The 14318-nt window shown below is 40.6% G+C and overlaps 1 protein-coding gene across 1 annotated transcript in view; it reads right to left on the bottom strand.

The window, feature by feature from the left end:
• Positions 1–14318, bottom strand: part of LOC146623891 (roundabout homolog 2-like) — a 97007-nt gene that overhangs the window by 15622 nt on the left and 67067 nt on the right. The window contains exons 16-24 of the mRNA XM_085364857.1: positions 9445–9569; positions 9181–9352; positions 8031–8207; positions 6936–6962; positions 6737–6776; positions 5056–5183; positions 4124–4396; positions 3161–3323; positions 1760–2017 (exon numbers count right to left, since the gene is read on the bottom strand). Coding sequence (XP_085220983.1) covers positions 1760–2017; positions 3161–3323; positions 4124–4396; positions 5056–5183; positions 6737–6776; positions 6936–6962; positions 8031–8207; positions 9181–9352; positions 9445–9569 — 1363 coding nt within the window. The remainder of the gene's footprint in view (positions 1–1759; positions 2018–3160; positions 3324–4123; positions 4397–5055; positions 5184–6736; positions 6777–6935; positions 6963–8030; positions 8208–9180; positions 9353–9444; positions 9570–14318) is intronic.

Below are 14318 nucleotides of genomic sequence, written 5' to 3' on the forward strand. Positions count from 1 at the left end.
ACTACTATCAGGCTGCGTCCCTGCTGTGTTCAAACATGCAGTTATCCAACCTGTAATCAAGAAAAGTAATCTTGATCCTAATGTCCTCTCAAACTATAGGCCGGTATCGAAACTCCCTTTTATGGCTAAAGTCTTAGAGAAAATTGTTCTCAAGCAATTGCAATCTTTCTTAGAGGCAAATGGAATCAATGAAAAATTCCAATCTGGTTTTAAACCTCACCACAGTACCGAGACAGCTTTACTGAGAGTTTTTAACGATCTCCTCGTAACTGTTGATACAGGGCGCCCTGTGGTTTTAGTTCTTTTAGACTTGTCCTCTGCTTTTGATACGGTCGACCATGATATTCTCCTTTCAAGACTTGAACATGTAGTTGGTCTTAAAGGCAAAGTACTCTCATGGTTTAAATCATACCTATCCGAGCGGTTTTTCTCTGTCTCTATGGGAAATCACTCCTCTTCCCCCGCACCCCTTCGTTGCGGTGTTCCCCAGGGGTCTGTGTTAAGTCCCATGTTGTTCTCTCTCTATCTGTTACCCCTGGGAAAAATCTTTAGAAATCACAATATCTCTTTTCACTGCTATGCGGATGATATCCAAATCTATTTCCCTTTGGATTTGGATCTTCAATCCCCGCTATTGCCGTTGCTTAATTGTCTGTGTGACGTCAGAGACTGGCTACTGCATAATTCGCTCACCCTCAATGAAAACAAAACAGAAATTATCGTCTTTGGTAGCCACATGCCGTTGAAACAGCTTTCGGAGACTTTAGGTTCCTATGCCAGCCACTTATCGCCCACTGTCAGAAATCTCGGAGTAATGCTGGACAGCTCCCTCAAATTAGATAAGCAAATGGCTGCAGTGGTAAAAACCAGCTTCTACCAACTACGCCAAATTTCGAAGGCAATGCCCTACCTACGACATAAAGACCTTGAAAGGCTCATTCATGCTTTTATAACCTCTAGACTGGACTACTGTAATTCTCTTTACTTAGGCCTCCAACTCTCTCTTATTCAACGCCTACAATTAGTCCAGAATGCCGCAGCACGCCTTTTAAGCGGCGCTAGAAGACAGGATCATATTACTCCCATTCTAGCTGACCTCCACTGGCTTCCTGTCAAATACCGTATTGTTTTTAAAATTCTTTTATATACTTTTAAAATCTTAAATAACTTGGCACCCAGTTATTTGATTGACCTTCTTAATCTATATATCCCTACAAGGGCACTCAGATCCTCTAATCAGGGGCTTCTAATGCAACCAATGTCTCGATTAAAGACGAAGGGGGATCGGGCCTTTGCTTTCGCTGCACCAAAACTCTGGAACAGCCTACCGGTTGATGTCCGTGTGTCGGAAACTATCCAATCTTTTAAATCTCGGTTAAAAACCCATCTATTTAAGCTCGCTTTTCAAACTACTTAGCTTAATTTTCCCTGATTCATGCCTGTTCTTATATTATTATTCTATAATTTTATTCTTTGTTAACTGTTTTCTCCTGTTGTAAATTGCAAGTATGGTTCGTTTGTGAAGCACTTTGTTGTACTTGTGACTTTTAAATGTGCTATAGAAATAAAATTGAAATTGAAAATTGAAATTATTACCAAAAACAAGAATATGAAAGGTGGTCTTAAAAAGCCATCTTTGCTTTTCCTTGTTTGGTGTTCTAGCATTTTGGTTGTGAAGCATTTTGTGATGCTTACTGTATATTGAAAAGTGCTATATAAATAAATTTTTATAAAACCTAGCTTTACAAGGGAATCTTACCATGCCTGTTTGGCCACTTCATACTGGTAGGCTCTAGTCAGCTCATCCAAGTGAGCCTGCAAGATGGACTGCATTTCTTCATGGTGGGCAGAACTGAGAGAGGACGATGAAGGCTGACTAAAAGTAGCTGCTGCTGGGGAGGAGGACCTTCCTCTCAGGGGAGGAGTGGGACCTCTCTCTTCCTCTACTTCATTTTCCAAATTCTGATGGCGGTAGGTCTGGACAGACATTGGTGGTGCCCAGCTTCCGTTGTCATATCTGGCATGTGGACAAAATGTTTTCATGTTAATCACCACATTGACTTTCCTAAATAACTGATTAGAGATGTATGCCAAAGACAGAAAATACCTGTAAATATTCCACTAACAAAAGTGTTCTCAACACTTTTAAATGATCAGAAAATAGCAGCCACAATATGTTTAGGCTTTACAATGCAAGTGTGACTGTGCAATTCAGGATGGCAAAATGTGGTCCTGAAGACATCTGCTCTAGAAGATTTACCACACAGAGAGTAGCACTTTAGCCACCATTCAGAAAAATCAGAATCTGTCATATCTCATCATCATATCATATTATCCCAAAAGAGCACTTTGCTCTCTAAGTGCAGGCTTACTTGTGGTTCCTAGAGCTTCCAACAATACAGTGGGGGAGACAGAGCCTTCAGCTGTGAGGCTCCGCCCCCGTTAAACCAGCTCCCTGTTTGGATTTATCATAATCCAAAGACAAGCACCTAATATGGATATCTTTGGTGTGAACCCACATAGGCACAGAAAGATCCCCAGCTAGTGGTTGGGTTCAAACACACCCAGTGGTTTCACAACTGTAGAAATGGTGCTAGATAAATAACAAAAAAAAGGAATTCACTCCAAGAACTTTTTAATTTTGTTGAGTTAAATTATAATGTTTTGTTTATATGTTAATTAGCACTTATTAGCAGCTATGTTAAGGATATAGCTTGCTAACTAAGCTCACACTGTTAGCGCTTCATCATGTGGTTTAAATATAGTCACTTCTAACTCGAAAAAACATGGCATAGACAAAAAACAAACAAAAAGGCTTCACATTGCAGAGTTCAGAAATTAGTGTGGGGCAGCATGGCGACCACATCCATTTTTCATAACAAAGACTTTAGCTTAGTCTTAGCCAAAAGGGCTAAATGTAGGCCAGCAGTCACTCAGCTAACTAGGGTACTAGCGTTTAACAGGCTAATACAGCTAATTCTTTTTTCTTTCACAAGGTAAATTAAACAGGCAGCTTATATCCAAATTCTGATAATAACACAAAGCCACCCATGCATACACTCTGCTTGGGCCCCAAGTGCAGGCTCTGTGTTTGCATGTGTTTCTTTTCTGTTTTTATGTATTTTAGTACAGAGACTGATGACATATGAATGTACATTACCCTCCTCCATGATTTTCCTGGGGGTAACAGTCAAGGTCAACCTCAGTCCCAGGCAGGGGGTTCATGGGTGGTGGTGGCAGAGGCATGTTAGCCCAACATGTCCCATTTGATTTAGAGGTTTTTGTTCCACTTTTTAGCTTCTTTTTCTTCCCAGCCTTTGCACCTGGGGGTAGGCAAAGAGAGGTTTAGCTTCCTCTATACAAAATACGCAAGAGTATTATTCTACTCTCAGTCCACACACATTCGGTTTTGCTTGGAAAAAGGTACCTTCTATTTTTCTCTGCTGCTTCTCTCTGTGAACTTTTACCCAAACTGTCTTCTACCCAGTTTTCATTATTCGTCTCTCCTGTGTGCTGACAGCACATTACAACATTTTCTAAATGTTGACATTTCTTAAATAGGCATCAAAACCTGCGGCAAACCACTTTAAGTTGCTTCTCCACTTGTTCTCTTTATCTGTGGTTAGCTTGACATTTAACTGAGCACACGGCCTATAGTGCAAAAAAAAAAAAAAAAAAAAAAAAGAAAACACAGAAAAGCCTCCACGACTTTACTAAATGTATATAAGCTACATAAATAGCTCCAAACACTGAGGGATTTTCTTCTTCCATCTAATCAAATTAACCCAAAAGAAATGTGTCATGATTGCGTGACATTTCTAGGCAAGATAAGCTCCCAGGGTAGAATTGTGATGAAGACAGAAGAGTAATTAAGGACATTATCCTAAGGGTTTATTTTTAGTGAATATGTAAACAAATTCTCTCCTTCCTAGTTTGGTCTTTCCTTGGTTTAGCTCCCAGTAATTTAAATGATAGGGAAAAAAGTGCTTGTGATTTTGCTGCAAAGATGCTACACTTAGTTCACAGAGACCCAAGGAGTTTATCATAAAATGAAAAAAACCCAAAACAAAACCAAAAACAATCAAATAAACAAAGATCTTGATCATTTCATCGTGGCTCATACCACTGCCAGGGCGTCTGTCAGTTAGCGAGTAGCCCAGGTTTGCTATTTCCTGCTGGGCTTGAAGAGAAGCCTTCCAGCGGGGATCTGGCCTATCCACCGCCAGCTCGTGGAAACTATTGGACTGAAGTATTTGAGTGGTGGCATAGGGGGTGGGCTGAGTGCCTCGTGCTGGGCTGCTGTAGCCTGCCTTCCCCATGAAGTCGATACTGCTGTAGATGGCACCATCAGACAGCATGGTACCAGTTTTCTCCACCGCTGCAGACGGTAAAACATCTGAGGCAAAAAAGAGGATGAACACAGAGAGGGGAGGGAAATGGAAAAGGCATCATGGAGAGATAAGTTGACATGAAGTTAACGATCTTTAAGGTCATTAACACTCCCTGCTGCTCCAGCACTCTGTATTAGTTAAATACATTTCTCAAATGGACTTGATATAAATGAAAGTGATTATCAACAACCATAATTAGCATGCAATGCTCTGTGGGAGCCGGGTGGAGTGCTCACAAGAGGGATGCTCAAACAGTGCTAACCTTCAGCTCAACAGTCTTGCACGAATAAAGCCTGAAGCTCACCAGGGTTCCATTGAACTTTGAGAACATGTAGGCATACAAACACATAATGGAAACCAATATACTTCAACCACTGTGCGCAACCTCGAAAAACGGACAATGGCAGAGCATGACAAAGAATGATGGGGAAAACAATATCTAAACAGTGCAAATTTAAGCCAGATATCAGGCTTGTCACATCAAATTAGTAAAACAGAGCCCTTGAAGGCTGTTTTAATTTGTGTGTGTGTTAACCTATTTGTGTATATGTGCTTAAGTGTGACATCCTGTCAGCATGCTTCCCAAGGGATCAACATCAAAACTGTCCAACTAGGCATCGCTAAACCGTATTCTTCATCGCTCCGGCTTGTTTATGTTTCTTACCTCCTCGGCCAAAGTTGCTGCCGCCTTTTGGACTCCCTAAGCCCCCGTTAGCTGGGAGACTTGTGGAAGGCCAGGAGTCAGCTAACCAGGGGAGGCCTGGATCACCTGCTTTTAACAACCCTGGACGGCTGTGAGAGAATGTTTAAAGTCAGACAAAGGTGGATGAGAGGTGGAAAGGACACCAGAGAACCAGTGACATTGTTAAATATTCAGCCTGCCCTGCTTATTTTCTTCCTGCTGCATCAACAACAAATTGATGCGAAAACTCATTCAGCATATTCTCGCCCGTGGAGCAGCCGAGCACGCAGGCAACAATAAACAACAGAGAGACATAAAATGGCAAGTCTATAAATCAGACTTCTGCCTCCCCTCGACTCTACCACCCCTAACTCTCCCTGGAGAAGCAAGGCAGGCCTAAATACACACTAAATCCACTTTAGAGCCTTAGCACAACAGAAATTTACATTTTAAATTGAGAATCATGGACAGCCTCTGGCAGATCAGCTACACTGCTGCTCAGTCTCCATAGCAACAGACACAGCAAAAGCCCATTAGGTGGTTTAGGAACGCTACCATGTCATTTTGTCTTTGTGAAGTACAACGTCCACGAATAAAGGCGTTCGCTTCAAGGTAGGAAAGTTGTGGGCAGCAATTCAGGGAGGAACAAAAAATAGAAAAAGACAATTTACACCCCCTCTATATCAGCTGCTGTAAAAATGGCAAAACATTCACATGCCTGCACATTAAGTAAACATACCGTGTGTCTGCATATGTTTACTTAATGTGCAGCTTTACAGTGAGTTTTCCACTGAGCCTGATTTACCAAGTGCCAGGGGAGTTGTTCACAGCTGACTTGGTGATGGCTCAAAGGTGTTCAAACAATTACGTCAATAATTTCCATTTTAAACTACACAAGCATAATACATATATTTCCTTGGAAGAACAGGGCAAAGCTATGCACAGTAGCGCAAGCAGTCTGTGCACCTTCAGTGTGGAGAAAGGCACTCATGCAAAAGGGTTTTACAAGAAAGCGTTTATTTTTAGTCTATTACTTGCAACATTTGTTCTGGCTTTGGGCTTATCTGCTTGCTTAGGTGTAACAAATATGTAGAGCAAACCACTGTCCACAGAGCAAATTCACCTCTTTCCCCCTGTTGTTTTCAGGAATACTTTGATATTCTGTGGACACGCTGTCTTTGCTTTGGGCATTTTGAGCAGTCTGGAAATTCTATCGGCCACTGAGAGGAGTCTCAAGGTCCGACGCATTGTTCTTCTGTCTCCACATAAAACCCATGACTCTACTTACTCTAGGCCAAGCTTTTTAAACAGCACATTCATCACCTCTCCCCTCCTTTATTGACCTCTGGCTCACTCAGATGAACTGAGAAGCGCGCCGGTGACTAAAACACCTGCATTAATTGGTAGCTCTCAGTTCAAAGGAGTGATTAATGATTTCATCACAGTGAACAACAGTGGAAATCGTGCACTGATACAATATGAATAGGCGGGGGTGGGTGAAGGGGGGGCATAAATGCAAATTCCATTCATCAGGAGAGAACTCTTCATATTAAGTTTTACGATAGCATGGTGTCATTAAAAAGTTCACCATGTGACACCGAAATGTCCGCTTGGAAGCTTTAGCAGTAGGGTTTCTGAAGGTTTTTAGTGGAGAAATTCTCACCTTCCATTGCGAATCAGGCCTCTGTCTCTTTGGAATGTCACTTGGAGGGAAAAGAGGGAGGAGAGAGAAACAATTAAACTGTCAAGTAATCAACAGCATGACTGTAGATTTGAATGGCTGATACATTACTGCTGTCAAGAATGAAGGCACCTAAATTGCCGGGATATTGTATATACAATGGCACAATGTAAAGACATACCTGCTCGAGTGAAGGTGAAGGACTGAACTGCAATTTAAAGAGACATAAAGAGTGTGCGTATCAGAGGGCATATCAAGTGGCATAAAGAGTGCTTAGAAATATTAAAATGATTCAAAATGCTCTCGTGTTCAAAAGATATGGATTGTGTGCTTTCATTTTTGCTTTGTTTGTTCATCCATCACTGATATGTCAGCACTGTGATCATATTTTGATGAAGCTTGGGCAATAACGCAGCTAACATTCCAGCATTTTCTGATTTACACTGACTGCCCTGAGGGAGAAGTTTAAATGAAGGTGACATTTTTAACCTTTTATTTTTTATTTTTGCTCGCCTCAGGTGATCTGCACTCTCATCATAATTCTATTTTTTTATGAAATCCTTCCAAAATACATCTTGAAACAGTACGTGTGCAACAAGAAAGACAATTACTGATGCAATAGCATTTTTAAACTACTGCTATAAATTATTTAAAAATGAAGAAATCAATGAATTTTTTAAGTCAATGGCTCTTATAGAAAGAAAAAAAAAAAGAATCCATTGTTTTCCAAATGGAAATATGAAATTTTGGACTTAAACTCCTGCAGTTTTTGAATAAAGGGATCAGAAAACCAGCCCTCAATCACATAAATCCCTGCTGAATTAGGAAATCGCACTGCTCTCTCCCCAAGTCACTAAATAAAAGCTGCAATACGCATTATGAAATTTGCACACAGCTTCATGCTCGACTCGCAGTGGAATAAAAGAATATTCCATACATAAACCTAGATGTACCTCATGTTAATGTGCAAACAACACCAGGCATGGTCTGATAATGGAAGGGGATGTTAAATTACTTATCTCGCATGAATGTATTAGAGTGTTGAGGTGTGCTGCTGATGGAACGCAGCACAGTCGATGCACATCAGTGCACAGTGAATTAAAGTAAATAGGGCCTATTTCCATCCGCGCTGAATACATTTTCTTTGTTCTGCGTTTCAGCCAGCTCAAATGGAGTCACATCTGTGATGGCATCAGCTTCCGCTGGAGAGAGACCTACTTTGCTTTGTGAGCCAGTTTTGATGCAGAACCATGTAAATTGATTTTTTTTTTTTTACCTGCATAGTTGCTAAGTCCTTTCCTCTTTTTTCTCCTCCAGTACAACCAGGCACTGAAGCCCATGAGGACAATCCAGCAAGCCCCTCCCAAAGCAGCGATGAAGGCCGGCTGCTTCACCACATCTGAGATGCTGTTGTTGTTGTCCGATCCTGTCATTACGTCCCTCAGTTCTGCACCTGGAGGCACCACACACCCACACAGGGAGAAAAGGGAAAGAATTTAGAATTTTAATTTCAGTATGAGTGACTGAATGGGATTAAAAAAAATATTGAGCAGGAAAAAATGCAGTTCAGAGAAATTAAATTGCAACAAAATTTTATTCAATATCATCACAATGTTTGACATAGAGATAAATAAATATGGTGAAAATGTACAAGTTTAAGCAAATCAAAGAAGTGTGGAACACACTATGTATCAAACCAGGACACATGGACTACAGAGACCACCGAAAGATGAGCCCGTGAAAAAATACAAACACAAAGAGATAAAAAAAAAAACCAGCATCAGTGCATCCAATATAGCGTTAATCAATTCAGCAGTGCACTTATCAACTTGAGCTGCAAGACACAAGATTGACAGAGCAGCTCTGACAGAGTTTGATTTTCTGTTGCGGCTACTGTGCTGTGAAATTAGATTCACAGTCTCCAGCAGGAACCACCCCCCCATCATTAAGCTTCATTCCACAGGCCTGTTTCCCTTTCTCTGGGCGTTAGGGGTGTTATTATATATCAGTCAAAAGTCACAGATGAAGAGCATCTGGCCTGAGCTCCCATATTGATTCTGGGCTTATATACGCTGGGCATCCTTTAGTGATTTCATAAGATGTGATAGGCTGATAAGCTCCTACAAAAACACTGTCTACTTTGTTAGCGCCAGCTGCACACATATTGGAGAGGATTATTGATATGGCTAACAGTACTTGGCACAGTGTTACCAGGCACTACACTTAATGAACTGCTATTGATTTCTCTATAGACATCTGGCGTTGTAAAGCGCAATTTTCTTTCTTCAAGTGCGATAAATTGATAAATCATTTTCCCAGACCCCCAATCTGTGATAGAGACCTAGGTCTCCTATCTTGGGGTCATTTTATTTGACTCGAGGTTTGGCGTGTGTGTGTGTGTTTGTGAGAGAGAGAGAGTGGATTACCCAAAGTGATGAGCTGGGGTATGCTCTTGACCCCCACCCCTGCGCTGGTGCCTGCAGCCACCTCTACACGGTACTGCACTCCAGTCTGCAGACCCCCAACTACCACTGAACGGATGGTCGCGTCCACAGACTTATTGACATGAAAGCGAGTTTCGTTGGCCAAACACCAGATCTGACAAAGACAGACACACCAGACAGATTTCATTGTGTGGTTGTACATCACTAAATCACTAAACTATTCAGTCTGGAGAAGCCTGGGCTCACCTTGTACTCTTGTATGATGCCATTCTGTTGGTCAGAAGGAGGAGGGTCCCAGGATACACTGATGGATGTGCTGTTGTGGTTTCCCACTGTCAGCACTGTCACTTGCTGTGGAGGCGCACTTGGTGCTGATGGGTCACACCGGGGGGGGGGGGGGGGGGGGGGGGGGGGGGGGTGGTAAAAAGATTAAAGAAAGAAAAGGTAAAAAAGAAAGAAAGAATGAAATCACTACACATAGTTTATTCTGAAAAACGAGTGTGTCTTGTTTTATTTATTTCTTTTTTCATATGTCAAAGAGGGATTTGTCTCACTCGCTACCTCAATTCATATTAATTCAGCAAGCCAAACAACATGGGTTTTTCTATTTCCTAAGCCAGCCTGGCAGATGGCTGCTGGGAGTACTTCATATCAGTTTCTTATCTTAATAGTGAGATTCTTATTGTGTTGCTGAACCCAGTAAGTAAATCACTTTCATCATGTCCTACGCGCACTACACCATATTGGCCACATGCAAATGCTTCCAGTGTAGATGCACTCAATTTAGCATGTCTGTTTGAATAAAATTGGTCAGTACCCATGTCTGATAATAAGTTTGAGGTGATTTCTTGGTGTGTATGTGGAGACTAAGGGCATAAAAAACAAACTTTAATAGTTCTTTTTTAAAATTAGAGATTGTGGCACCCTCCATAGATAGATGTAAAATTTAAAGAAACTATAGGCAGCAGGAGGCAAAAAGATCATATCTATGGAACTGTGCAAATCAGGCAATCCCTGGGCACAGTCTCTCTCGATTCCTAATAAAATCATCATTACGTTCTGACTGAATGGATGAAACAGCTAGTTTGAGCCCGATTAAGGAGGCTTAAAATAACAATACTAATCACAGTGTTTCAATATATGGAAGGCACTGTCTTACTGTACTGAGAAGTAAAGGCAGGTGGGCCATTGTGGAAATGGGCGTTGTGAGTCAAATTCTCAAAATGGACATGGTGTCTGTACTCTCAAAGTCAAAAGCACCAAGCCATGTATTAGCGCATATGAACTAATGACACAACAGCATATTAGAAGTGTATGACAGAGCATTTGTGCAAGATTTGATCCTGACCTCTGCCAGTTATTTGACATCTGCAAAGCTCAACATCAGCCTCAGGTAATTTACATAGCAAAAAGATGACAAAACAATAGATTTCTTTTGTTGCCAGATGAAACAAATCTCCCTGTATAATGTAGCTTGTGCTTAAAAGAGCGGCTATGAACAGATATGGCTGTGTCTGCAAAGTACTTGACAGGCTGGCAGGACAAAGGAATTAAATCAGCCATAGGAGATGCGGTTTATTTTTATTACATTTAACAAATTAACTGAGCTCAGTTTGAGGATATCTATATTCAGACATTTAGGCAGTATTGACTTTCCAAAGCAATTACCGTTAAACAGACTCACACAAATTACTGTCCCAGTATTGAGATGACTATTGTTCAGAAGGAAGGAAAAAATACACACGCAATGAAGGAAGAGTCAAATATAAAATACAGGATATTATATTATACCATATCATCCTGCCACAAATCTTTACTCCTTTCATTCAAGTAAACATTTACAAGTAATTCCAATTTGATTACAGGTGAAGGAATTCAACTTTCTAAGTCATCAACAGTCTGAACAAAGAAGGCTCCTAATATTCATCTTCGGGCTCATAATATTTGAGGCAATCCTTTTGTCTCTGAAGACAAAAATCTAATCATAATAACTAATCTGATGGAGCAAAAAACAAACAAACAAAGCATTCCATAAAACACAGACCTCTACAACTGTTTGAGGATTTTGGGGGGGCTTTCAAAACCTCAGCCAGGAACAGTTTATTTGTCAGTTTTGTTTGTTTATCTTTTCAGTTTTGATTTTCTGAAAAAAGGAAAATACACATATACAGATAAAATCAGAAGGTATGCTATATGTCAGAAAGTACACAGAATAATGGGCATGTATACGGTTCCACATTTTTTTAAATAAATGAAATGATCATAATTTCTGATTATACCACGTTTAACATTTTATTTCAAAAGTATTCATTCCTTTTGTCATTGCACGTTATTCTGGAAATACTACCACTGTCTGTATATTTTATAATAATGCTGCTTCATACACTTTCCACAAGGCACCTAGTAAGCTTAGAGCAAGCTTAGAGCAGTAGTAGAGTGACCAATAAAAAAAAACTGCAGGAGGGCAGTGACCACTAAATGCCTTCAGTGCTCCAAGTAGGGTAATATCAGGTCACAATTATCCAAGTAACTTTCAGCTTTCCAGATGTCATTTCAGAGGTGCTCTTTTAGCAAACAGTGCCTTTCCAGTCAGTCAAAGGTCTGCATTAGGAGAAGACAGGAACCATTAAGTGTAGTTCTACAATTTCCATATGTACCACAACAATCCCCTTGGATGAATAATAGCTAGAATACCAGTAATGACTCAGGATAATATTACTATAAATGGCTGCAAAACCAAGAAAAGGTCAAAGATTATGTTCTTACTAATGTGACTAATACTTATATTAGGACTGATGTGAACTGTAGCTAGAGAGTAATTTCAAGCAATTAATGCTTCCAATGTCTAAGTAAACATTTCAGGGGTTTTTTTTACCCACAGCTGTGCAATTAAACAAAAGCTACTAAAGCTGCTTAATGTTCTGCTATGCAGGATATGAAGTAGTAAACATAACCTGTTATGCAAATGGATGCATAATTTAAGCTAATTAATTCATGAACTGGTGAACATTACTCTACAACACATCTGCCCCTGCCCCCAAAAAACAAAAACAAAAACAAAAAAACAGTAATAAACTCTATCTAGCAAGAGAAGGGAGCTCTGTTTCATATGAGAATTTCAGCTTTTAGCCTCACTAATGTCCATATGAGACCAGGTCAGATCAGAGGTTCTCATTTTAACAACTATACAAGCATAGAACCTTGACTCATGGGTTCATTTGACTTGCTGTGAATACTGGCTGAAAGCCTACACTCCTCTTTAAACTCACTGAAAGGTTGTGAGGTGCATTAGTATACAAATTCTCCCTTGTGCAGTAGGGAACTTCATTTCCAATCTACCTTTGATGGATAACAAGTGATTTTCTTGCAATTTTTGCAAGAATTGCATTTCTGTGCAGTAGAGAATAGGTTGAGCAAGGCAATTTTTTTCCCCTCTACCACAATGCCTTGTTTCTAGGTATCCCTGAGCAGACCATATGCCCCCATCTGCAAAGACCTCTGTGATCCTGTGTGGCCGTTTTAATTGGGCTCCAGTGAGGTGAGTCTCTCTTTTTTCCACCAGCTTTATCCCCTAGACTAAGCTAGCCCTGTTCTCCTACTGGGGGGAAGATGCAGCCCTGTGATCCACTCATCATCAAACACAGATGCTTTGGGCTAATATTTTCTCTGACATTAATGGCCTTGTCATGACTTGTTTTTCAGCGCAAGCCAAGTTCCACACCATTCAAATGATGCAACACCTGAATGATGCAATGAAGTAAGTGAAGATATTGTCTTGTTCACCCACAGGCAACATATGTAGCCGCTGTAAATGAATGATGATACAGTGCATTCACTTTTTTTTACTCTTGAAGTCCAAAATGCAGTCTCACTCCATGTCTCACAATTGATTAAATTTGAAAACAGTGTTAACCTTAATGCCATAGCCTGTATCACCCGATCATGTTTGCTCAGTTGTTATGGAGATCTTTTGCAAAGAGAGGACAGTAACTCTCATTGCTTTTAGCACATTTTCAGATGAGCCGGTAACGGCTTGCAATTTCGGTGAAAAGAAAAGCTAGTGAGTGGATGTTTAGTTGGGATTGTCACACAACCATATTCAAGGTTAAAGTGGATTTTCACATCAGGGGCTTTAAATAATAAATATTGGGTGATTTGACTGGAAGGTATAGAGAAAGTTAATGAGAATCAATGAGAGCATGAATCCTTTAACCTGAATGAGTAGCACTGATTCAGTGACTCCACCTGTAAGATTCATATGCATAATTGAAATTTTGTAGTTCTTTCAAAGTTGTCTCCTTAGTCAGCACTCCACCTGCCTAAGATCTTTCACTCCACAGCTGAGTTGGTGCATCTTAAAGCCAGTGTTTTTGACACCACAGCTGAGATAGTTTCCACCAAATGTTCAAATGCTCCTTAGAATTCTTATAGTTAAGCTCTGTACTGACAGGTTGAGTCCAGGGGTGAAGAGCCCATTCAATGAGAAAACACAACGAGAGTGATGCAGCAAATGAAGTCGCAGCCATGACCTGATTCTCTACCTTTGGGCTTTGTGCACTGTGGTCTCTTTCACTTCAATCTGCTTTTTCATCTCCGATCACAGAAAACCCAACATAAAAGTTGGGGTTCATCTCTTGTGATGTTTGCATTGGCAGCATTAAATAATTTCTATTATAGCATTAGCATGCAAAGATAATTCTTATCATTTCCTGTTTGCAAAGAATTGAGAATGAATAGAGAAGTCTGATATTAATAACATTTCAAATAGCCGATGAATAACACGAGGAGAAAGACGAAATCAGGAAGTGTAATTACACAAAGAGCTCATTGGTGTGTGAGTGTAAGTGAGGTGGGAGGTCATATCATGTACATTTAGACAGAGACATGGCAGCAGGCACAGACGAGATGAGAGAGAGTTGAGCTTTACTGCTCGCCCTCTTTGCCCACCAACCCACAGAGGCTCGGGGTTGTCATAGAGCCCTACTGCGCTGTCTGGGAGACCTGCTTTCACACACAGGGGACATAGCACTGCAGCAGTGTGCGTATGTGGGAGGGTGTACTTGAAATGCCATTATCCATTCCTATCTAGCCAAGAAGCCATTAGTAGGAGCAACTAAATA

Source organism: Diplotaxodon limnothrissa, linkage group LG10 (assembly GCF_057381915.1).
Source record: "Diplotaxodon limnothrissa isolate DT_005_m linkage group LG10, D_limnothrissa_male_GT1.1, whole genome shotgun sequence".
Lineage (NCBI taxonomy): Eukaryota > Metazoa > Chordata > Actinopteri > Cichliformes > Cichlidae > Diplotaxodon > Diplotaxodon limnothrissa.